Raw genomic sequence first — 24,706 nt, 5'->3', positions numbered from 1 at the left:
CCTGTGGGGCATCCACGAATTTTCAAACCAGTTCTCAGGATCAGCACAACGCAGCATTTATTACAGTGTGATGCACCATCATGTCATAATGCTGATTTGGATCTGACATGTCACTACAGCCATTTCTAGTCCAACTAAGCCAGACATTGAAAATGGATACACAGCACTTCTGAAATGCTCTGTGCCACTGAGGAGGGCAGTAGCCAGGTGGACAGCCTGCTGCGCAATGGGTGTGGAGGGAGAAAATTTTCAGCAGAGGCTTGTCTCACATCCCGACTTGGTTGAGATCCTGGATACTGCTTGTTCAGCCCCAAGCCTTGTATGTATTGTCTCATTGTTTCCTTGAATGCCCCCATCTTTCTGTAACTACCTTGTCTTATACTTGGACCATTGTTTTTGTTTTGTTTGTACAGTGCCCAGCACAAAAGGCTCTTGGTCCATGATTGGGGCTACACTAATACAAACAGGCTCTAAACGATGTAGAACTTCCTTGCCCTTGACGCCAGGTGAATTGATCCCTCTGTAATTCGCTTTTTGTAGTTGAGGAAGACATGTCAGGATGTTAATTCTCCAATGTTGCATAGATTCAGAATCCTCTTAACTGGATTATTTGCTGGTAACCAACACCTACCTAGCTGGAACCTGTAAAAGTGAACAGCTGAACTCTGTCTCAGACTACTATCCAGGGAGGAGGAAGTTATCCCTTTTATTACTTAGTTTAGACACTTAAGGCTGGCAGCACTGGGCAGAATCCCACTGAATAAACAGAAGCCCTTGCTGGAGAAACTGCTTGTTGCATGTGAATCCCCTCACATGCAAACAATCGGCCAGCAAGCCATACACCCTGGCTGAATCAGTTGTCTTGAAACTAATAGGTATTTACTGTAATGAGTTAAAAGACATTGACTCAATATTTGGAAATAGCGTTTAATGGTGTAGGTTTAGCAGGTAGAATGCAAAAGGAACATGAAAGTCTTTTAGCCTGGTGTGGATGTTACTGTCCATAACCCAAAAACCAGGATAGTTTTATTTCAAGAACCTTAAGAAATCACATTTGACTGTGTGAATGGCACCTTATAGGAACAGAATCTTGCATGAGGATTCTTGTTACATGGTGTTACTGATACATATGGCAATTCAGAAGTGGGGAGAAATCTAACTAGGGACATAGTGCTCCCTCGTTAGCGGCCATGAGAAAACAAACATAGAAGTAGTAAGGATGGCTTGACAGCCAGTTTGGTACAGCCCAACTTGACCCCTATATTTATGCAGGAAAAAATATTGACCTTAAATGTCTCCTCATACTAGATGGTACAAATTAAAATATGTAGCTTCAATCTGAACAAGGAGTGGAGAAGCTAGTAAGCCACATGCCAACACCACCAAGTGTTTCAGATTTGGGCCCATTCTGCATCAGGTTGTTTCCACTGGTCCGCGCTGTGTTAGGTTCTTCACTGAAGCACCTGACTATTGAGAAAGCCTGTTAAAAAACTACTTCCACTTATTAAATAAAAAAGGACTACATTTAAAAAAAAAAAAAAAAAAGGAGTTGACAGATTTATTTTAGGGGTAGGTTTCAGAGTAGCAGCCGTGTTAGTCTGTATTCGCAAAAAGAAAAGGAGTACTTGTGGCACCTTAGAGACTAACAAATTTATTAGAGCATAAGCTTTCATGAGCTACAGCTCACTTCATCGGATGCATTTGGTGGAAAAAACAGAGGAGAGATTTATATACACACACACAGAGAACATGAAACAATGGGTTTATCATAGACACTGTAAGGAGAGGTTTCAGAGTAGCAGCCGTGTTAGTCTGTATTCGCAAAAAGAAAAGGAGTACTTGTGGCACCTTAGAGACTAACAAATTTATTAGAGCATAAGCTTTCGTGAGCTACAGCTCACTTAGTGATCACTTAAGATAAGCCATCACCCACAGCAGGGGGGGGAAAGGAGGAAAACCTTCCATGGTGACAAGCAGGTAGGCTAATTCCAGCAGTTAACAAGAATATCAGAGGAACAGTGGGGGGTGGGGTGGGGGGGAGAAATACCATGGGGAAATAGTTTTACTTTGTGTAATGACTCATCCATTCCCAGTCTCTATTCAAGCCTAAGTTAATTGTATCCAGTTTGCAAATTAATTCCAATTCAGCAGTCTCTCGTTGGAGTCTGTTTTTGAAGCTTTTTTGTTGAAGTATAGCCACTCTTAGGTCTGTGATCGAGTGACCAGAGAGATTGAAGTGTTCTCCAACTGGTTTTTGAATGTTATAATTCTTGACGTCTGATTTGTGTCCATTCATTCTTTTACGTAGAGACTGTCCAGTTTGGCCAATGTACATGGCAGAGGGGCATTGCTGGCACATGATGGCATATATCACATTGATGCCCCTACTCTACTTGCGCTACATTGATGACATCTTCATCATCTGGACCCATGGAAAAGAAGCTCTTGAGGACTTCCACCATGATTTCAACAATTTCCATCCCACCATCAACCTCAGCCTGGACCAGTCCACACAAGAGATCCACTTCCTGGACACTACGGTGCTAATAAGCGATGGTCACATAAACACCACCCTATATCGGAAACCTACTGACCGCTATTCCTACCTACATGCCTCTAGCTTTCATCCAGATCATACCACTCGATCCATTGTCTACAGCCAAGCGCTACGATATAACCGCATTTGCTCCAACCCCTCAGACAGAGACAAACACCTACAAGATCTCTATCATGCATTCCTACAACTACAATACCCACCTGCTGAAGTGAAGAAACAGATTGACAGAGCCAGAAGAGTACCCAGAAGTCACCTACTACAGGACAGGCCCAACAAAGAAAACAACAGAACGCCACTAGCCATCACCTTCAGCCCCCAACTAAAACCTCTCCAACGCATCATCAAGGATCTACAACCTATCCTGAAGGACGAGCCATCGCTCTCTCAGATCTTGGGAGATAGACCAGTCCTTGCTTACAGACAGCCCCCCAATCTGAAGCAAATACTCACCAGCAACCACACACCACACAACAGAACCACTAACCCAGGAACCTATCCTTGCAACAAAGCCCGTTGCCAACTCTGTCCACATATCTATTCAGGGGACACCATCATAGGGCCTAATCACATCAGCCACACTATCAGAGGCTCGTTCACCTGCGCATCTACCAATGTGATATATGCCATCATGTGCCAGCAATGCCCCTCTGCCATGTACATTGGCCAAACTGGACAGTCTCTACGTAAAAGAATGAATGGACACAAATCAGACGTCAAGAATTATAACATTCAAAAACCAGTTGGAGAACACTTCAATCTCTCTGGTCACTCGATCACAGACCTAAGAGTGGCTATACTTCAACAAAAAAGCTTCAAAAACAGACTCCAACGAGAGACTGCTGAATTGGAATTAATTTGCAAACTGGATACAATTAACTTAGGCTTGAATAGAGACTGGGAATGGATGAGTCATTACACAAAGTAAAACTATTTCCCCATGGTATTTCTCCCCCCCACCCCACCCCCCACTGTTCCTCTGATATTCTTGTTAACTGCTGGAATTAGCCTACCTGCTTGTCACCATGGAAGGTTTTCCTCCTTTCCCCCCCCTGCTGTTGGTGATGGCTTATCTTAAGTGATCACTCTCCTTACAGTGTGTATGATAAACCCATTGTTTCATGTTCTCTGTGTGTGTGTATATAAATCTCTCCTCTGTTTTTTCCACCAAATGCATCCGATGAAGTGAGCTGTAGCTCACGAAAGCTTATGCTCTAATAAATTTGTTAGTCTCTAAGGTGCCACAAGTACTCCTTTTCATTTTAGGGGTAGAGGCCCTGATTATTCAGAAGATTCCATTATTAGCAGACTCACTTATAAACCTCATCAGTCAAGAGAATGTTCTGCAGCTGTTTTCCAAGAGTGTCATGCTTACACATGGGATTCACTTTATTTACCAGAAAGCCAGCTCATGTGTAGCTGAATTCTAAAGCAATTTTTGCAGGTGCACACTTTGTACTGGGAAGTTAACACTTAAGCTGTTAAGCATCAGTTTCCACAGCGCTCTCCCCTTCAGATTATCCACACTTAAGAAATAAAATGAAGCAACTTATCCCTTAGTGCCCTGTACCCTCTTGCACTGTTGCTTGGCAGAGGCAATCATCAATATGGTTAAAACTCTCTGCCTTTCACTACTAACTGAAAAATCCCTTCTCATGGGAAACGCAAGGAGTTTGCGCTACTTATTTGAAAGTTTAAGAGTCGATGCAAAAATGAGGCTACCAGAATTGGGCCCTTTTGCCTCCACAAGAGCAGATAGTGCAAAGTCAGAAGGAACACCCTAGGCAAAAAAAAAAAAAAAAATCTCACATCTTCTGACTCACCAAGGTTTGGTTTCAGATGAGTCTTGTTCTATGGCAGTTTGACTGTTTTTGGCTATTAGGCTTTTTTGTTGCGAATGGTTAAGACTAACCTCCAGCTAGTTCTCAAAAGCCAATGCCTGCTGGAAGATGCAGTAATCCTTTAATCCAACAATTATTTAGCATTTGAGACTTTTGCTCCCCCTATAGATAGGACAGCAGAATGGCCAGAATTCTTTTCACCTTAGGTAAGAGTCTAGTCCACTGTGATAGTTTACACATGTTGCCTCAAGCTGAGGACTCCTTCCACATAACTGTCTGGGGGCTTCTTTAAAGTGCATCTGGACTGGAGTTATGCTTATCATCTCTTCCCTCCACAAAATGGACTCTTACCAGATCACTGACCCCAATATTTTATAAGAGGGGCTAAACTTCTACAACAGAAGTGGGCTGCAAAAAAAAAAAAAAAAAGTTGGTTTTGGAGGAAGCCTTGTGAGCTGAAGGGACGCGGACACTTCACATTAGTGCACTCTCACCACCAGCGTACACATAAAATCCCACCTTTTTATTATGGCATATGGTTCTGGTTTGGATGTGTCAATACCACACAAGTGTGACAAAAAAAGGGAAAAAGACATAGCGACGCTGAAATAGTTACAGAGTCATGCTATTAGCAACACAGGTTGATATGATGGATTTCCAAGATACAAAATTGTTTGGGGGGGGAGGGGTTTCCTACACTGAAGTAACTTTACAATATTTTGTGAACTCGCTTTTTTTCCAGTAGAGAAAAAAATGTAAAATATGCTGAGAACAACTACAAGCAGGAATCGTTTTAATGGTTAACAGGAAAAAAAAAAAGCTGCAACTTTGTTCTATAACAGCATCTATTAAACACATGTAATGAGAGGTCAGCAACTATACAGAAGAAAGAGTAGATATTTCACCACAGGAGTCTGAAGTTGGGGCAGGAAAGGGAACTCTGGAATTGGATGGTTTTATTTGGTCACAAAGTTTGAGCTGAGTGTTTAAAATGGGGCATCCTTAAAGATGCAGCACTCCTATTCAAAACAATAAAGAGACACTTCTGATAGACTAGAACCTACCGGTCTGCAAAAAAAATAAAAAAAATAAAAATTAGACATTTTTAAAAAATTCCAAGTATTTCTAGTATTACGACTTAACTTACTGGTACAAAACAGACCAACAGCTCCTTAAGCAGCAACAAGACAGCCAAGGAGCAATGCCACCTTCACCACAAAGTACAGTATCTCTGGGGCTTTCAATTCAAGGCTGATACTCCTAATGCGATGTTAGAACGATCCGTTTGTCTGCCAAGTGATCAGGCACGAAAAGGAGAGACTGCTTCTTTTTTCCACCACATTGCCCGGCTCTAGCAACAAGCTAAGACATTCTCTTTGGGTCAAGACTAACAGAAACCGCTTTCTCAAATATTCTTCAGGTTTCCTGCCAACCTGGGTTTTATCTCATTATTATTCTCATGGTGATAGGGAGGGGGGATTTAAAAAAAAAACAAAAAACAAAAAAAAAAAACCACAAACCCACAATTTTCCTGGCAGTCTCTAAAGTGATACTGAAAGTGTTTAACAGTCACTCTTCCACAGTTTAATTGTTTTGTCATTTTCTAGTGCCGCTGATGCAATGATGTTTTCTGTTGGGTGACAAGCTGTTGAGATCACAACATCTACATAAAAGGAGAGAGAGACAGATGTCATCATTTATACCAGTCCAAGCTGCTTTGGTTCAGAGCAGGTATTTTCAGCTCAAATGTGCACAGCTGCCCCATCGTAAGACATGGCCAGGTTCTCTCACTATGGCAGATACTGACAATTGAGTATGATGATTTATGAATACAAATGTTAGTGGGCCTACCCCAATTGTGAGTTTAATAGCTGGAAAGTGGGTGAAAGTTTATACGATATTACAATGGGCAGAACTTAAGGAACTATTTCACAGCAGTAATATAGGAAAGAAACAGAACCAGACCCAATGTTCTGACCACATTACAGCAAGAAACCCTAAGCATGTAAGTTAGGACAAATAAAAGCCCACCAAAGCAAATAGCAGATAGTTGATTAACCCACAAGTGCCCCAAACTCATGATTGAAAGCCCTGATCCCCCAAAGACTTGCGCACACGCTTCACTTTACAGACTGCAAACAGTCCCATTCGATGGGCAGGCTCAGTGCACAAGGTTAAGTAGGTGCATAAATCTGCACAATTTGGCCCCAAGACATTGATCACGCAAACACGTGCATAATTCTATTAACAGGGGTCATACCCCTGACTATTCATGTGAGTAAAACTGAGCATGTGCTTAAGCATTTGTAGGGGCAGGGGCTAAGTATTCAAAGCTCTTTGCAGATGGGGTCAGTGTCTTTAAAGATGCCTCAAGCTCACCTGGAACGCATCCTTGGACAAGTGCGGCTTTGGGAGGAGCCAATAGCCAACGTTTTCCCCAAAGTGATTAGTGAGTTGAGGTGCCTAACGTCACATGACACTTGTGAAAATCTTGGCGAATTTCTTTCCATATAATTCAAGGAAAACCATGTCTCTGATAGGACAATAATTCAGGTAAAAATGCCCATCAAGTGTCAGGGAAAACACACCATGGGTCCTAATCATGCCCCATTCAGACAGATTTTTATACTAATCTCATCTGTCAAATTCTGAACAAAATCACTAAACAGAATTTTCCAATTCAGAGCATCAAATTATCCTTAAATGCTACGTGCTCATTATTTATTCAGTTAAGGAACGCTTAATCAAGATCAGTGTACCAAAAAGCAGATTCACACCTGTGTGTCCCTGTAATTTCTGTACAATCTCTTTTGTTTGGAGGTTCCAAATATAAACCAGGTTGTCCTCTGAACCAGACACAATCCACTGGAAAAAATGCAGAGGGAAATAGTTATTGAAGTGCCATTCTAGTCTTTCCTGCCACCCCAGCTTTAATTGCTATTTCCTCTATATAGGTTCATATACCACCCTCACCACTATAGCACTTGAGTGCCTTCCAGTTGCGCCTTAAGCAACGTGGCTATCATCAGTCACGTGTGGTTCGTTCTCCCTTTCACTCACTCACACACACACACACCTCTGCCCACCCCCCAGTGAGGAGAACTGTGTGTGCAGTAGAGTGTTTTGTTTCGGTAGGCCTTGGGGTTTGTTTTCATATGTCCATATGTTGTTCTGTCTTAATCATAAAATCTAGCTCTTCTACAGTGCTTTTCATACATGGTTCTCAAAGCACTTCACAGGGGTAGAGATCATTAGTCCCATTTTACAGATGGGGAAATTGAGGCACAGAGCCAGGAGAGGGAGGGGGATGTAACTTGCCCAAGATCACTCAGCAGGCCAGTGGCAGAGAGAGAAATAGAACCCAGGTCTTTTGAATCCTGGTCCAATGCTCCTTCCACTAGGCCATGCCAAAGGCCAAAAAGGCTAGTTGAAGTGGCGGCCTTAGCCCTCAAAGGAGAAGGGGGTGAGGGTTCAGATGGATCTTAGTCCTTGAGGGAATCTCAGAACGGCCCCTCAGGAAAGTTCCACCTCCTGCACAGGTATGCTGTGGTCCTAGAGACAGCATCTCAACCAAGACCCATACACAGCAACTCACAATCTGTAACAGGCAAGTGCTGTATTATGAACTAATAGTGTGGCTGCTTATCACTGAGGTTTTCCCTATGTTACTGGGGTAGATGACAGTTCGAAGCACTGAGTCTACACTGGCACTGGTGGCAAACAGGTACCCTGGAGCACCCACACAACTGAATGGAGTTTCCTAAAACTTTCCCCAAAATGGTCCCTTTCAACCAAGCCCCCAGCAAGTAAAGTTTCCAGGAGACTGAAAACTTGGGACCATTGCTTCTATTAGAATTCCTCCTCTTTTGCTTGGAAGTTTGCAATATTAAATTGTAGCACTTGTTATACTGGGCTCCCCCCAGAGTGAAAACAGGTTTTGCACTCAGGGCAAGTCAGCTATTTATAGGACCAGAGAGATTTGCACCATCTCCTTTTGATGAAAAATAAATCCTCAAATGCACCCACATCACTAAACACAGCTCAGTAATTACCAACCTTTCCACCAGTGACGGAGAAGTTTGCAAAGATGCAGTATTTCTCATTCTTGTGACCTGTGTATGTTTTCAGGCACTGGAAGTGAAGAGCCAAAAGGCAAAAAAACATAAGCACAGCTGGCAATGAGATATCTAGCAGTCAAGGACAAACTCCCTTTGCAGGGCAGACTAAATATATCTGTGCACATTTCCCACCCCATCAACTCGTCCAAAGGATGCAGAGGTCATCTCTCCCCTAGAATGCTAAACAATCACTTCACTGGGGGGGGGGGGGGAAGGAGGGCAAATTACCCCAATTTGTCACTTCCACCCACAGAAAGAAAAAGGCAAGAACAATTTACCAGTTCAAGAAACACAGAATTCAGTGTCTCTGGGCATCACAAAAACGTAAAGGAACTTTTTAAAATTATCCCATTTAGTCCACTACTCTAGAACAAGAGCTGTAACAAATATTATTTATAGTAATTATATTGTACAGATGACAGAACGAGCTTAACCTTATGTGAAACCATCCAAAGCAGGCTACAAACCTAGCTAGGACTTTATAGTAAGAGATTATGACTGTACCTTTCCTTTGCTATAGTCCCAAAGTTTCAGTGTGCTAGAGAACAAAAAGGAGAACAAGGACTTTAGGCTTTGTGTTATTTCGCCAGTCATGATTTCTTGGTACATGAAAGTTTTTCCATGCTAGAGCTTCCCAGAGTCTACATTACTCATTCTAGTCCGGCTTGGGAATGCAGAGTTTCAGCTAACCCAAGAATTGGATTTTATTTATTTGCCATTTGTATTCTCCTCTGAAAAAAATACGGAGTAAGTCTTTAAAAATGCATTTTGTCAAGTCCCTTTCTCTTCATACGTGAACAGATGCAATGATGAGGTATGTGACCAATAGAGTTGAGAATTGTCATTCAGTTCCTTTCGTCCCCCACATTTTGAGCCAACACATACTATAAGATACAGATTCTGGATCAAGCAAAACCAAACCAGAACCACACACTGTCCTGCATCTAGGTAGTTACAGGGATTGCATAATGGGATGAGCGCTTTTACATCAGTCAGTAGTAGGCAAGAAAGAGATAATGTTCAAATTCTATGTGGTAGCCTAAGTGAAATTAGCCATCTCTTTCACACACACAAAAGAAAACACAAAAACCCCACCCATATTCAAGTATGAGGCAACAATGTTGAATCCCCTGCTCTGGCTTGCAAAACAGCCTTAGTTTAGGGTTTCATTGCATTTACCAGATGAAAAGAGAAGGAACAATCCTGTAATGTCTTTTATAAGAAGACATTCATAGATAACTAGCTCATCACCCTGTGACTTAGGGATGAGAACGTCTCATTACAGCAGCAGCAATTAATACAAGGGTGGAGAAGGGAGAGTGGCTGGTTCTTGGTAGCAGTGGCACTGGAAATATTCCAATCGGAGAACTCTCAATAGACCCAATCCCCCTGCATGGCTTTTCTGCTTTGTATGCACAGCTATTTTAGCATTGCTGCCTTTGAGAGCGAGAGCGAGAGACAGAGACTCACAGCCTTTCATGGTGTTACAACAAGAGAACCATTTGATCAAGGAACTACCTCATGATGAAGGCTCTGAAAAGACGCAAAGCTAAGAGTGCACGGGGGTATGTCAACCTCAGTGCTAAGACTGCCAATAGCATAAACTTTGCTGACGTTCTGACATTATAATTCCCAGAGGACTCGATTATAGAAGTTTGATGGTAGGTATGAGTTTACCCATCGTAAGAATATTACAAACGCAACCTTTTTTATGCTATTGAAGTTGATGAATGCACTTTAAATGTATTTTTTAATACCTACTTGTCCAGAGTTGCTGCTAGTATGTATTTGCCATTTGGAGAGAATTTCACAAAAGACACAGGAGGGTTATCGTCATCTGTGTTGGAAACACAAGGGCGTTATGCAGAATATGGTGAAATATTTTTCTTATGGACAAAAAATTTCTTGTGACAAAACAGACCTACCGCAGATTAAAAAAGCCAACTTCAAGATTAGTTTAGTTACATTTTTGTTCAGCTACCATTTTACACTTCAAGCAAACTGATGGGAGATTCAGGAAAGTGGTAACGTGAAATAGTTCAAGAGGAAGAATATTTGGTTTACTAGCATTTTATTATTACATAATCGTCTGTTACCCAACCTTCCCACTCCTGCATCAACCTTCCCTATAGTCCAGAGCATGGCTATAAAAGTCAGAAGCAAGGCCCTACTTCATTTGTGATATTGCAGAACATGCAATATTGGGCTTCCACCACAATTTTGGTTTTAATTAGCTTACTTTGCACAGTCCACAATTTTGCATGCGTTTTGAGTATGCAAATAGTACTGCACTAACATTTGATGCCTGTAAAATCTTAAAGGCTAAAATGATTGGACTCAATTTCTACAGCGTTTGTGTTAAGACTTTTAGTCTTCTGAATTTTAGTCACTGAATTTTAGATTGTATCAGTTACTTTTTTAAAAAAAGGACTAATATTATAGCAGCAAAATGTCTGGTTATCAAAAAAAATAACTGGCATAACATAATGCTTGAGTGTTTATATCATTCCAGTAATTTTTTTTCTTAAACAAATAGGTCTTTTGCCAGAAGCTGGAAATGGGTGACAGGGGCCGGACACTCACTCGACGATTCCCTGTTCTGTTCATTCCTTCTGAAGCACCTGGCACTGGCCACTGTCGGAAGACAGGATACTGGGCTAGATGGACCATTGATCTGACCCAGTATGGCTGTTCTTATGTCTACTCTGGCTTTTCCAAATTACTGCTATGAATAAAGGTCTGTTATTACATTTCTGCAATTTTCTATGTCTTGTCCACAACTATTTGAAGATCATCCCAAGATTAGGGCCTTAGTCATAAAACTATTACACTGAGACACACCCTACTGCTAAAGTATATCCATTGTGAACACGAGAAGGTGTAGTTTTGCCTATGTCACTTCATGTTAACACTAGAGTCTGGTAATCAAAGGCATGACATGCACTGTTCAACAGGCTGCCCATTGTCTTAAGAAGGGCATCAGTTCTCAAATACCCGCAACCCTAAATTATAAACACATTTAGTCTTCTCCCATTGCCATGTGCTATTGCATTGGAGTATGTAGCTATCATTTCTGAAAGTGAAATAAGATTTACTTTTGCCACAGCAGTTTCAAGCCATTGCACAGTCAGGCATAATACAACAATGACTAGTGGAAAACCCTGTAGTAAGGTACTTAGATTTATTGTCAGCACACACTAGACAATATTCCAAGCCTAAGAAGGTTTCCTACACATGTGAGAGGATATTTCCCCTAAAATCAACTGCAAGGATGGTTGTGTATAAAGACAACAGTGTAAGAAGGAAAAGAGAAATCAAAGCCGATAAGAAAACCACCTAACAGCAGTCAAAGTCATGCTGGGTATTTCATATTCTGTACAATAATACAGCAGAGAGAATCAAGAACAACATACACACATTTGCCTGCTTACCAATCAATGTTTTTAAGCACTGGCCTGATGCTGTATCCCAGATTCGACTATAACAAAAAAGAGACGAGTCACTATTGTAGCTATGGAATGTATTATATCATCAACTTATAAGTTTACATTTTAACCTCAAAGTCATGATATAAGAAGTGTAAAACTAAAAGAATCTACGTTTTTTAAGTTATTTTTATGTAAGGAGCCTAGAAGGCTATGGCACATAATAAATGTTACTGAAAAAATAACCACTTACCAGAGACCATCATAGCTACTTGACACTATCAGGGACCCATCACGATTAAAATGCACCTGTGGTTTTATATATGGGGGGAAATAGCAGTATTCATGTTTATGAAGAGCAAGCAGACACATTTGAAAATTATTTGTCTCCCAAGTAGTACGTTGGGGCCCAATTGTCACAAAACGAGTACGCTGCGATTCAGGTAGAGGGTGGCAAGAATTCAACAACATGATGATGGGCACAGAAAGTTCAGACATATCAGGTTAAAAAAAGCACTCTGGGAATTTTACGTAAGTCAGCGTTGCAAAATTCTAATGCCTCATTTGCATCCACCTGATTTTATTTTCCAGCTTGAATACAGACAGCTGCAGTTAATTCAGTTAGCAAGGTAATGGGTGGGCAAATAGATTGAGACTAGCTGGTAAATTTTCATAACAATTACAGTAACTCCTCACTTAACGTCCTCCAGCTTAACGTTGTTTCAAAGTTACGTCGCTGCTCAATGAGGGAACATGCTCTTTTAAAGTTGTGCAATGCTCCCTTATAACGTCGTTTGGCTGCTTGCTCTGTCCATTGCATGCAAGATTTTGTGGAAGAGCAGTAACTTTACAAGGGTGCAATGTACAAGTTCCTCTTCTCCACCTCCTCCCTCTCCCTCCCAGCGCTTCCCCCACCACCAAACAGCTGTTTGGTGGCGCTTAGGACTTTCTGAGAGGGAGGGGGAGGAGCGGGGAAGCGCTGCGTCTCCACTCCTCCCCCTCCCTCCCAGAAAATCCTAAGCCCGCCCGCTTAGGGCTTTCTGGGGGCGGGGAAGGAACAGGGATGCGGCGTGCTCCAGAGAGGAGGTGGAATGGGAGTGGGAAGAGGTGGGCCTGGAGTGGAGCGGGGTCGGGAAGAGGCGGGCCTGGAGCATCCCCCAGCAAAGTTGGCATCTGTTCTTCTCCGGGTAAGCTGCCACTGCTGCTGCGAAGGTGCTTCCTAGTGTTCTTGCCTGCAGCGGGCTGTGCCTGTGTGGGGTAAGCCAGGGGCACTTCCCAACCACAGTACAGTACAGTATATAAATGCCTTTCGTCTGCCCCAAAAAAATTTCCTTGGAACCTAACCCCCCACATTTACATTAAATTTTATGGGAAAATTGGATTCGTTTTACATCGTTTCACTTAAAGTTGCATTTTTCAGGAACATAACTACAACATTAAGTGAGGAGTTACTGTACTAGACTGTTTTAAGAGGCCTCTTAAAACATTAAGACCTGAACTGATTCACTGCTCCAGTGTCGTGAGGAACTTTGCTAACAGTAGCAAGACCCTACTAGAAGAGTGCATTAGTTATATACACGCCTCAGTCTGGTCAATTTATTTTCTTCTGTCACCCATGGGCTTCCCTCAAAACCCCAGTAAAGTGAATTTTAAATAGCAAATATTTAAACACACCCATGAGGGTTGTGAAGAGGGAGTTTGTAAGATCACACACATTTCTGGTAAGCATTGTGGATTATACTCCATTTTAATATCAGATCCATGTGTTCAGAGCAACCACAGGTCAAAATGTCTGAAGCTTAGAATTCTGCTCACCTCTGCTTTCATTTTATAACATTTCATCTCTGTTAAGAGTTGCACATCTTCTGTTTTCCCTATTGTGAATGGATTTTTTTTTTTAAAGTCATGTCCATCCACCAAATGGATGAGATTTTAAATGCAGTTTATTTTGAAGTTCTCTCGTTTACCTCCTGAAGTGGTTTAGAATAATGAGAAAGTTATGGAGAAACCCAGAAACACAGCAAATTCAGATTTTCATTGAGCAGACTGGAGTAGTCCCCACAATCTGTTCTTTTATAGCAGATGCTGCTGGTCATAATACCCAGAGGCAGAATCCATTCTGGGGTTCAAGTGATAAGTATGGGTCACTGGCATCTCCATGTTCATTAATACCCTTACAAGTCATCACGTGGCATTTATTACATGGTGTCCTTCACCAAGGGGCAGATAGAGAGCAACAGTGAGACACTGCTCCCTTCTTTGCAAAAGGGGAAAAAGCCCTGCTAGATGCAGGCAAACATGTCAGCATGTTAATATCGCTGAAGGCACTTACAGCTGAAACTGGGTCAGAATGCGCAGGCAGCGTCTTGAGGCACTTCCCTGTTTTCACATCCCATATCCTCACACTTTCATCAAACTGAAAATCAGAGGACAAATTCACACAGTGATTGTCAAATGCACTCGCTCCCCAGCCGTACCACCCAGCCCGCATGAACTGATTAACAGGTTTGATCAGGGAGGGGAGAGAAATATGCATGACTACATTCCGCAAGCATCCAGACTTATTTCTGCTTGGGAGCACCCAAGATTTTAATGGAATTCCTCTTCACTGCTAGTCACTGAGCACTGTTCACTTAGCATAGGAATCTTCAAAGGAGTTCAATCCTAACCTTCATGCTTTGCACTTCATGGACCTTTGACGCCAATTGCAAGGAGCTCTGTGAATTTTAAGCTCAAATATTCATGCAAGGAAGCTAGTATTTATCCCTAGCTTACAGAAAAAGTAATTCAGATTTAATGACTTGCTCAAGGTGACACAGCAAGCTGGAAGAAATGTGAGAGAACCCGAGAGTCCTATTCCCAGTCCCTTCACAAGCCATGGGCATAATGCTTCCTAGCTGCAGAGCAAGCTGTTGAAATTGTCATGAAGCTACATTTCTCTGATGCCATGGTTTGCATGAAATGGTCAAATAATCCTTCAAAGAGACAAGGGTATCTTCCAGAGCAATCACAGAATCTGAACTATGAAGATACAAGGAGCTTCTATTTCCCAAGCTATTCATGCCAGAGCACCACTCAGTACTTAAGGAAGGCTTTGCAATGAAGTGAATGTAGATATGCTGACTGCTAGTGAAGCCAGAAAGAACATCTGGAGCAAGACCTATAGCCAGCACTTGGGGTGCTATGGGTGAAGCCCCAGACTTCTAAAGCTGGGCTGAGGGCTTTGACCTTGGCTCAAGAGCGAACATAGTAGTGATGCTACCAACTCTCCCCTTTAAGACTTCATTTAATTAGATGTTATGCATGGTAGAATTCAGATGGTCTAGACCTCTGCAGGGTGCATGGGACTTGTACTCCATTGAAAGCGTGTTCACTTACCGAGCCTGAAACAATGAGGTTGGACTGGGGGTTGAAGTTGCAGCAGAAGACATAGTTACTGTGCCCCTTCAGTGTCTTCAAACACTTGCCCTGAAATCAGATTTAAAATATTGTTAGAGTCAAATATACACACAGTAGGTTTATCAGTAACTTTCTACACCTTCAAAGTTCCCACGGTGACCTGAATTCAGGACTAGTCATACTGTAATAAAGGGACAACGTCAGGTTAAATTTCTACCCCAAATCTAGGCTTCTATTAAAAAAAAAAGTCCCTCAAGTTTTTATGGGACAGGAACCATTAAGCAAAACGGAAACAAAGTGTTTCCAACCCCAACCCTGTCCCATTCTCATAGTGCATGAGAACCTGGCGGTTAAACTGATTAGAAACAAAAGTGAAATGAGCTAGCTTATTTTAATCGCTAATACAAAAGGCAAGCAAGCTGCATCACTGGTGAAAAGTTAATGACAAATGTTCCATGTCAAGTTAGTCTTCTTCATTCTAAGATACCCCAAGAGAAAGAACTGGGGAGAAGGGAAAACTCAAGCCCTGCCCTTACCGAGCTCACATCCCAAATTTTGAGAGTTTTGTCATCGGAGGCAGAGACAAGAAGGTTGGAATCTGATGACCATGCTACATCAGAGATACCCTGAAACAAAGGAAAGCAATTTAACACTGAGCTTTGCTTGCTCATTCACTCCAGAACAGGCAAAGCATAGACAGTTTCATATCTGAAGCCAGAAAGAGAGAAAAGCAAGGTTACCTTAACTTTGGAAAGTCAGGATAGAAATGGATCACAGCAACTTCAACCCTCTTCCTCTTAACACAGGACAGCCAATGACTCCAGGAAGCTTTTAGCTTTGCTGAGCCTCGCATTGCAAGAGCATAGTGGTTTGTTCATCCATAAGTTCTAGTTACTCTGGGACCTAGTCCTCTTTTTGAAGTTCATAAATAATAACTTATACATAGCTGGGTTAAATTCATTTCCTTCCCCCTCCCTGAAGAGGGGCTCATCCCTACTATCTGCCTGAAATGACCCAGAGTAAGATTTTCAAAAGCAGCCAAATGACTTAGGAGCGTAAGTCACATTTTCAAAAGTGATTTAGGCAGCTAGGTCCTATTGACTCAGTGAGATTTAGGAGCCTGAGTCTCAGTAGAAGTGAACGGGACACAGACATCATCTAAGTCACTTTTGAAAACTGGACTTCAGTACTTTGGAACGTTTTCTTCATTTCCAAACATTAGATTTTATTTCCTGAATTTCAGTGGGTAAAGCCGTGAGAAGAGATCACTAGATCATTACCTGTTCGGTTCACTCCCTCTGGAGCATCTGGCATTGGCCACTGTCGGTGGACAGGATGCTGGGCTGGATGGACCTTTGGTCTGACCCACTATTGCCATTCTTATGTTGGTAGGGGGTTTGCCATAGGGACAAATAAACCCCGCCTCCAGATTAGACCAAACAATTTGCTTTCACATGAATTAAACCAATACATGAAGGCTTCTGGAGATGAAAGCTAGCAAGTTAACTCATTATGCAAGCCCCAGATGCAATACTGAATTGCAACTGCGATCTGAAAGGACAGCTATTTAGACTGCAAAATAGTCTTTAGAGTTCAATACTTACCAGTTTGTGTCCAGATATTGTTTTTTCAAACTTGCCATCATATGCTCCCCAAATTTTAATAAGTTTGTCAGCCGCTAAAAGAGAAAAGATTCCCAGTTAGTCAACGAGCAGTACAAAAATAGCTCCCTTAAGGAACAAGAAGCACATTGGCTACTTTTAGGCAAAGCACAGACTTCAGCGCATAAGATATCGTGTAAACATTAAATGACAAAGTTTCACTGCAGGAGTTGAGATTACACATGCTGCCTTGAAAGTAAAGGGTTTCAAATAATTCAGTTCCAAAATTGGATCCACCGTAATTTATCTGACAAGCAGTGACCTTTGGTTTCTCATTTTTAAAAATAAATTTATTGTCAATGAGAAAAAAAAGTTTCCATGCCACACAAGCCACTGAAACACTTCTGCCTCAGAGAAAGCAAAACTGATCCATAAATTGGGCTGACATTACTGCTCGTGAGAAACAAAACCTGCTACCCATTATCGTGTTAGCTCGTGCTTTGTACGAGAGAAAGAGGTTGATATTTGCCAGATGTTAAAAGTTAGAGAACTGTCCAGGGAAGGAAGATAAATGAACTTCTAGAAGGTACTATGAAGAGTGAGAAGTTAATTTCTATGGAGAGAACTGCACACGTAAAGGCAGTCACAATAAAGTAAAAGACCAAAATCACTGCCCATTTCTACAGGCCATGGTGATTTCAGTGGCCATCTCCATCACCTTCAGTCATGTTCCTCTAAATTAACTCTTTCCTCTCCAATCCCCTTTGAATAACCAGTGCCCAAGTATGTGGTACTTGATTCAAAAGGAAGTTGTCAGGCAGTTGTAATGATCACCAAAGAAAAGGTTAAACAGATATCAAGGTGGGCTTTGAGTTCTAGGCAAAAAACTTGTCAAGTTCTTCCCTTCCAAAGTTTGTCAGTCTTGTACATTTCACCTGGCTACTTACAAGAAAGTAACAGGCAGACTCTCCAAGATGCTTTTATATTACAATGCCAATGGAGGGGAGGGAGAGCTGGGAGCCCTCTGGGTGAATCTCACCTCAATGCAGAGAATGCACACTGGTTGCTCATGCCAGGCAAGCCCCAATTTAAAGACTTAAGCCAAAGTTTAAGCAGTGCAAAGGGCTGCATGGGGCCCCCTCTGCACGAGGATTAATTTCACATGTATCCACAATCAGTGTGTAACTCTGCATTGTTTTTTGTGAAGTGGTTCAGTAGCATAAGTTGAGCATCTCAAGCCCTTCAAGCCAGGCAGAGGAAGATTCAGCATATTGGACAACAGGACATAAAAGCCAACATTAAAGTCCAAACTTTGGAACAGCCAGCTTTGAGTGTCCCTTTAAAAAAACAAGCCATGTGGTTCTATTCCCCCACCTTTTGATCAGCGTGCATTAAGATTAGCCATCTACCTGTCTCCCAACAGGAGGTTCACATGTGCACATTTCAGATAAAGGGAAGGAATTAACGAAGACTAATACTTACAGGAACTGGCCAGCCACTCCCCATTGGGACTAAACTTTACTGACGAAACCGCTTTAGTGTGTCCTGCTAATGTGAACTTTAGAGCGTAGTTTGGTTTTACAGGTGCCGGCTGTAAGAAAGAATCACATGAGTAAGATGACCAGAGCTTTAATTCAGTGTTTCAGTTGTAACTGGGGTATCAGCTTGAGTCACTATGCAGTGCTCTGCACTTGAATGGCAATCCAGATTTGATCCTTTATTTTTAAAAAATTTAAGTTCCTAGTCCTTATGTTTATGAAGGAAACCTGAGCCAGTACTGTCTTCCTGAGCCAACATAGAAACATGCTCAAACAATGGGTTAAATTCATTCTTGGTGTAACTCCAGCCAAGTCTGCTTTACCAGGAATAAAGTTGGCCCAAGAACTCTGAGAAATGTGAACGGAGCCAATGATCTCAATGGAGTGACCTGCAAAGGATTTTTAAAAATTGGGGTTGTGCCTTTTTGCTTCTTTATGATTTAAAATGAAGACCTAAAAAGCTCCCCCACAATCACAACTTGTTTTCACCTTAAATATCAGCAATATCAAATCCAACCTTCCTCAGTTTTGCTGACGGACTTTTTGGGGAAGGAGTTTCAGAGGGGTGCTGCAAGTTCTCACACCCTTATTGGGACCATGGTCTTTAACAAAGACATCCTTTTTCTCCCAAATGTCCACAAGTATTGCAAGTGACTTCTAATTTTTCAATCTGTTCCTCTCTCTATTGAGATAATAAATTCACCAGTTCTCCAGTCACCCTAGAGCTGTCCAATGGCCTGAACTGCTCATGCAGAACGCAATAAAATATTTTCTTGATAAGACTCTTTTAGGGTTTTTAAAATATCACAAAACAGAAAAGGGTACAAGGCCATTTTTTTACCTTTTGCAAGTCACTTTTACATACCAGCACTGGCTATTTCACTGGTGATCTTTTTAGCAGAAATATTTGTCTACTCTGGGATTGTGGGAAGGCTTTGGTAGGATACCATAACATTCCCCCACAGTCTGACCCCGATTGTAATGATTGTGGAAATCATAATTAGCAGTAGAAATAATTAAAGAAACCAAACTTCTGACAGACTTCATAATTCCCTCATGGCTAACCGGAAACACTGTTTATTATTTCAAGAAACCCTGACAGCGTCTCCCCATTTCTCAGCAAAGATTTAATACTAGTGTGACACCAATGTCTTACTACTGTGATTACATTAATTACAAAATATACTATGCCAAATTTATGAAGTGTTACCATAAAACAAAATTTACACATTTTGTGATATATTCCCTTTAATGAATTTTGCAAACTAGCAAAATTCAATAAGCCATATTGGACCTCAGTTATGCATGTTACAGGTTACCTTATCCACCTGCATCAAAACTAAGCTCTTTAGAGCAATGGCAGGAATCTTGTTGTCTGTCTTGTCCACAAAGCACTTAGCATATTCTTGGCTATAAACAAAATTAGGAGAAATCCTAAACAATTCCTTTAATTCATGCAAGTTATTAAATACCCCAGGCTTTTTTGTAAGTTTGTCAGTAAAAGATGCAAGTAACTTCCATGTGCACTGACAGGCGGAGATATCATTCTGAGATTTACACACACCTTGGTCTGATTGGTTGAGGAGGAAGGAGTAGATTGTGTTTTGGTGGATTCTGCATCTGGTTTCTTCTCTTCTGTTGCCATGGTTCTCAAGCTAGCAAGTCAGATGTATGGTGCTTGAAGCAATGAATGAATGTGCTGCTTCAAAAGGGAGCCTTTCACACCAAAAGAACTGCTCTAATAACACAAACCTATGAGAAAACGAAACTCCATTGTTAGCCATCAAGTAAATCATTTCAGCAGCTAGAAGAGAATTAACACAACAGAACGTCCTAACCATAATCCATGTCCCCAAATAACCAGTAAAAACACTGTTTCATGCCCATGACTTTGTACCGTATGTAATGCTCCTCTCAACTCCCCTTCTTATAAGCTAAAATATAGAGCCTTTTGCTAGCCACATTATGCTTGCTTTCCTTTTTCTCAGATGCCAAACATTTAAACAGCTAAGCACATTACTGTTCCTGAGAGCTCTTTTCCATGTAAACAATTGCTGTAGTTACCACAGGATTATTAGCCAGTGGCAAGGGAGGTGGTCCATGTGATGCGCTGAGAAGATGCAGTCTACAGAATACAAGTTCAAGAACCCCAGTTATGACCGATTACCACATTTTGCAAAGCTCCTCTGGCACCATATTCAGCAATCACTAAGAATACAGCTGTGAGGATCTGGTGAGAGTGGGGCAGTTTATTTCTCAGCACACTCCCTGAAATGCCATTAAAATTAAATAGTTCAAAAGCATAAGAGACAAAGATTTCAGTTCTTGGAACAGATGCAAGTAATGGCCCTGGATGTCTTTCAGGCTGAATGACAGACACAATGCAAAACCTATGATAATGCGAAAAATGCAACAGGCATACCCAGAAATCAAAATCCTATTAGCTTCCTCTGCTCTCTTAATTCACCCTTTTCAACTAAGGGTTGCCTCCTTAACTGCATTTCAGAACAGCAAATCACACTTGTTTCTGCCGTATACTTGGAAGATGTTTCACCTGATTAAGAGCCAGCCTTGTAGTAGTCTCAACAGACTCGCCTTCTGAAACAAAACCTGTAACTGCTGTGCCAATGTTCTGCAATCAGGGCTTACACTGCAGAGGGAATAACCTCTACTGCAGCCCAAGTAGATTTCAGCCTGACAATGGGAAATACCTCTGACACATACAGTAAGGCTTTGTCTTTAGGAAAAAATTATTAGTGTAATTTCCCCACTGTTGCTACCACCAGTTCTGTTCTGCTGGTAGGAGCTGTATTTGAAGGGACGGCATAGGTGACTGGTGGCATTTTAAGCATCATATCATCCTTGGGGGGGGCCATGCAGCATAGTGTTACCTGTGTCTTATCTACACTAGAGTTCTCTTCGGTGGAGATGAGCCACTGGTAGGAAATTTTGGAAGAGATCTTTGGAAACTGTACATCAGCTTTTCAGTGTGTGGCTCTGTTTAGGACAATGTTATTCTTCATTCGGCACAGGAACAAGAGGCAGCTTTCTGCACTAAACAGTAAAAACAGCAATATTCAATCCAGGTGTCCTGAATGGCAATTGGCCGATGACAATATGGCTTAAATTGAGCTCATGAAGAGACTTATTCCCAGCCCAAATCATTAATGCTTAAAGCTTCAGCCTGCTGGAGAGGGTGCAAATTCTACTTCCATACTGGTGCCAGTCCAACGTCCAGTCACCTACAGAAGCCTGGGCACCCAGGATGAGACACACCCACTGTTCTCCATGTAATGAATAGTAAGGGCCAGGATCAAAGGATGCAAGTAACATGGGCCACCCAGAACTAGTGCACAGAAGGTGGGGAGGGGAGAAAGGAATAATGCATGCCCCCTATAGAGGCTATAAAGCATGTGAACCAAGGAAGGGAAAGGTTTGTGCATGCAAAACTAAATACAGATTATGGGAGCTAGAGAGGACAGCAGATCCATACACCCTGGGCACAGACTGATGCATGCCCCAGCCTAGCATAGGAGCTGTGGGGGTGGGGGGGAGAAGAGGAAGGGGAATGGTGGGTGCGCGGGGACAGGCCCATGCATCCCTGGGCCAGGGTCTGATGCATGTGCCAGCCTAGCATAGGAACTAGAGAAAGCAGAGCAAATCCATGCAACCCAGAAGCAGGGACTGGGGCATTCCCCCAACCCTTGGAAGGCAGCTAGGAAGGAGGCAGATCCATGCCCCCACAAACATGGAAGCTATGGAGATGCAGGTCCATATACCCTGGACAGATCCATGCACCCCCCCCATGAGTCCTCAGGAGGAGGCAGGTCCATGCACCTCCCCCCAGAGGTGCTAGGGAGGGACCAGGGGCTGGTGCATGCCCCACACACATGGAAGCTGGGAGGAGGCAGATCCATGCAGCCCCCCGGGGGTGCTAGGAGGGGCCAGGGCTGGTGCATGCCCCACACACATGGAAGCTGGGAGGGGGCAGGTCCATGCAGCCCCCCCGGGGATGCTGGGAGGGGCCAGGGCTGGTGCATGCCCCACACACATGGAAGCTGGGAGGGGGCAGGTCCATGCAGCCCCCCCGGGGGTGCTGGGAGGGGCCAGGGCTGGTGCATGCCCCACACACATGGAACCTGGGAGGGGGCAGGTCCATGCAGCCCCCCCGGGGATGCTGGGAGGGGCCAGGGCTGGTGCATGCCCCACACACGTGGAAGCTGGGAGGGGGCAGGTCCATGCAGCCCCCCCGGGGATGCTGGGAGGGGCCAGGGCTGGTGCATGCCCCACACACGTGGAAGCTGGAAGGGGGCAGGTCCATGCAGCCCCCCCGGGGGCAGGGGCCCCTCCCCCCCGCGGCCGAAGCGGGCAGGTCCCCGGCAGGAGGCAGAGCCCGGCGCATGCCCCGCGGGTCCGGGCGGGGAAGGGAGGGGACCGCGGGGCCCGGGCCGCGAGGCGGCGGCTGGCGCGTGCCCGCCAGGAGCGGGCGGGGGGAGGGGGGGCTCTGGCCCAGTTCCGTCACTTACCGGGGGGCGGGGCGCCGCCTCCTCCTCGGCGGGGAGCAGGGCCGGGGAGGGGGGAAGCGGCGGCAGCTCCGTAGCCGCCAGGCGGGGGGGAATGGGCGGTGGCGCATGCGCTAAGGGCCGGGGGGGAACAGCACAATGCCGCTCTCTCCTGGGGCCGCTACGGCGAGCCAGAAGGGACAGAAACGGGGCAGGCCGGGTGGAGTGGCAACGCCTTAAAGGGCCAGAAGCCTTGTCTGGGTGAATAGTTGGCAGCGATGGGTGGGGGGGAACTAGGTGTGGTTTGGTGGAAACCTGCTCGTTGGGGGCCCCCAGACCAGGCACGGGGGCACAGCCAGGGTTCCTCCCGGGATCCCAGCTGGGCTCTGCGATGCGCCAGAGCATGCCCCCCATGCCCACGTGTGCAATTCCCCTTGAAGTCACTGAGCACTAGACCAAAGACCAACCTAAAACTTCCCAAGCAGGAGCCCTCAAGGCCTGACTCTTCCCCCCTCCTACCCTGTGCAGTCATTTACACTGGGCAAAGGGGGTGTAAAGTGCTACCTCTGTGGGGAGGGGAGGCAAGTTTTGACCCGGGGGTGGCTCTCTCTCACACACACACACACACACACACACACGGTTCTGACCGTTAACACGTCCACACTGAATATACACCGGACCCTCCCTAGAACGCGCGTCTGCATAACGCGCTCGCGGCCACGGATCCCAAATTTAAGTACAGGACAATTTTTCTGAGGTTTAAGTGACCCTGGTGTTCATTATAAGATTCTCGCCCGGGCAGAACTCTCCCCGGTCTGTACGAGTTTTTTGTTCTACCATCATCGCCATGCATTTGCGTAGTTGCGTCGCCGAAATACGTGAAGACAGAAGTTTCTCTATGGCATTCCATACACGAAGACAGAAGTTCATGGCGCCTGAAAACGGACAATTAAAACAAAGCGCACAAAACATTTAACCAAATTCATTAAAATCACTTCCATTTCAAAACGCCATTTCCAATGACACCTGTAGTGGGTACGGTATATGGTAGACTCGTTTTTCGCAACAGTTCTGAATTTTGATGCTATCGTTAGCCTGCAATAACCAGCAAATACACAACTACATATACCTGTACTGAAATTTTGGTCACAAAAATATAATTTCATTTTAACACGGTACTTGGCATAGATCCCAAATTCTGCGTTCTAGCGAGGGTCCAGTGTACATGGGCCCCAGTTCTGCAAGCAGTCAACACACCTGGCTCATATTAGGAAACCCAGGCCCAAAACTGCAGCGCTGCTTTAAAACTCCTTTTTAAAAAATTTGGCCAGGTCCCATGGTTATTATGTCTTACTGATTCCAGATCAAATGTACTCCATTTGCAAACGAAAAAGTGACTTAGCATCCAGCCTTGCAAACTCACTCTGGCATCTGAGACTCAAGCGGTGTTCTCTCAAATCATACTAAGACTTAGGGTCGGGAGCCACAACTGGCTCTTTAATGTGTTTCCTGAAGCTCATGATATTAAAACACTGTGTGATTTAATTATTAACCAAATCTACATTATTAACCAATGAGGATGTTTTTACTATGTTATTAACCAATTGTAAGATACCTGTTCAGTCATTTTGCTGTGGGAATAATATACATAAATTCACACTACTGTGGCTCTTTTAAGTAATGATTGCCAATTTGTCTCCTGAATCACTGAGGTCATAGTATCACTGT

General features: G+C 43.5%; 1 protein-coding gene and 1 long non-coding RNA gene across 4 annotated transcripts; one reads left to right on the top strand and one right to left on the bottom strand.

The window, feature by feature from the left end:
- Nucleotides 1-916: 916 nt before the first annotated feature.
- On the top strand, nt 917-5,508 carry LOC122456864. The gene is made up of 2 exons (XR_006275988.1): nt 917-1,573; nt 3,827-5,508. It is a non-coding gene; the product is annotated as an uncharacterized LOC122456864 (long non-coding RNA).
- WDR5 (WD repeat domain 5) lies at nt 5,172-23,190 on the bottom strand. Of its 3 annotated transcripts, none has more exons than XM_043498630.1 (15): nt 23,003-23,190; nt 21,368-21,525; nt 20,041-20,228; nt 18,421-18,529; nt 16,942-17,015; nt 15,874-15,963; nt 15,317-15,406; nt 14,271-14,354; nt 12,192-12,247; nt 11,945-11,991; nt 10,275-10,350; nt 9,018-9,051; nt 8,452-8,526; nt 7,173-7,260; nt 5,172-6,058 (listed from the first exon to the last, which is right to left on the bottom strand). In XM_043498630.1, exons 3-15 carry the CDS (start codon nt 20,119-20,121, stop codon nt 5,958-5,960), a joined length of 1,005 nt encoding a protein of 334 aa, XP_043354565.1. In that variant the 5' UTR covers nt 20,122-20,228; nt 21,368-21,525; nt 23,003-23,190; the 3' UTR covers nt 5,172-5,957. The 3 variants fall into 3 exon arrangements, with proteins under 3 accessions (XP_043354565.1, XP_038230840.1, XP_038230842.1); XM_038374912.2 differs by having other exon boundaries at nt 21,368-21,530; nt 23,003-23,172; XM_038374914.2 differs by lacking the exon at nt 21,368-21,525 and having other exon boundaries at nt 23,003-23,150.
- Between the last annotated feature and the right edge of the window lie 1,516 nt (nt 23,191-24,706).

The sequence above is a fragment of the Dermochelys coriacea genome, chromosome 16, assembly GCF_009764565.3.
Source record: "Dermochelys coriacea isolate rDerCor1 chromosome 16, rDerCor1.pri.v4, whole genome shotgun sequence".
Lineage (NCBI taxonomy): Eukaryota > Metazoa > Chordata > Testudines > Dermochelyidae > Dermochelys > Dermochelys coriacea.
Note: the sequence above shows the minus strand (reverse complement) of the source record. Positions and strands in the feature narration are given on the sequence as shown.

Bases quoted from the DNA above. Each gene is read 5' to 3' on its own strand.
- WDR5 (XM_043498630.1), bottom strand. From the start codon at position 20,121: ATGGCAACAGAAGAGAAGAAACCAGATGCAGAATCCACCAAAACACAA. The intron at 14,355-15,316 runs GTAAGTGAACAC...TCTGATTTTCAG, and splicing joins ACCTCATTGTTTCAGGCTCG to TTTGATGAAAGTGTGAGGAT. The intron at 11,992-12,191 runs GTAAGTGGTTAT...TTTTTGTTATAG, and splicing joins AGTAGCTATGATGGTCTCTG to TCGAATCTGGGATACAGCAT.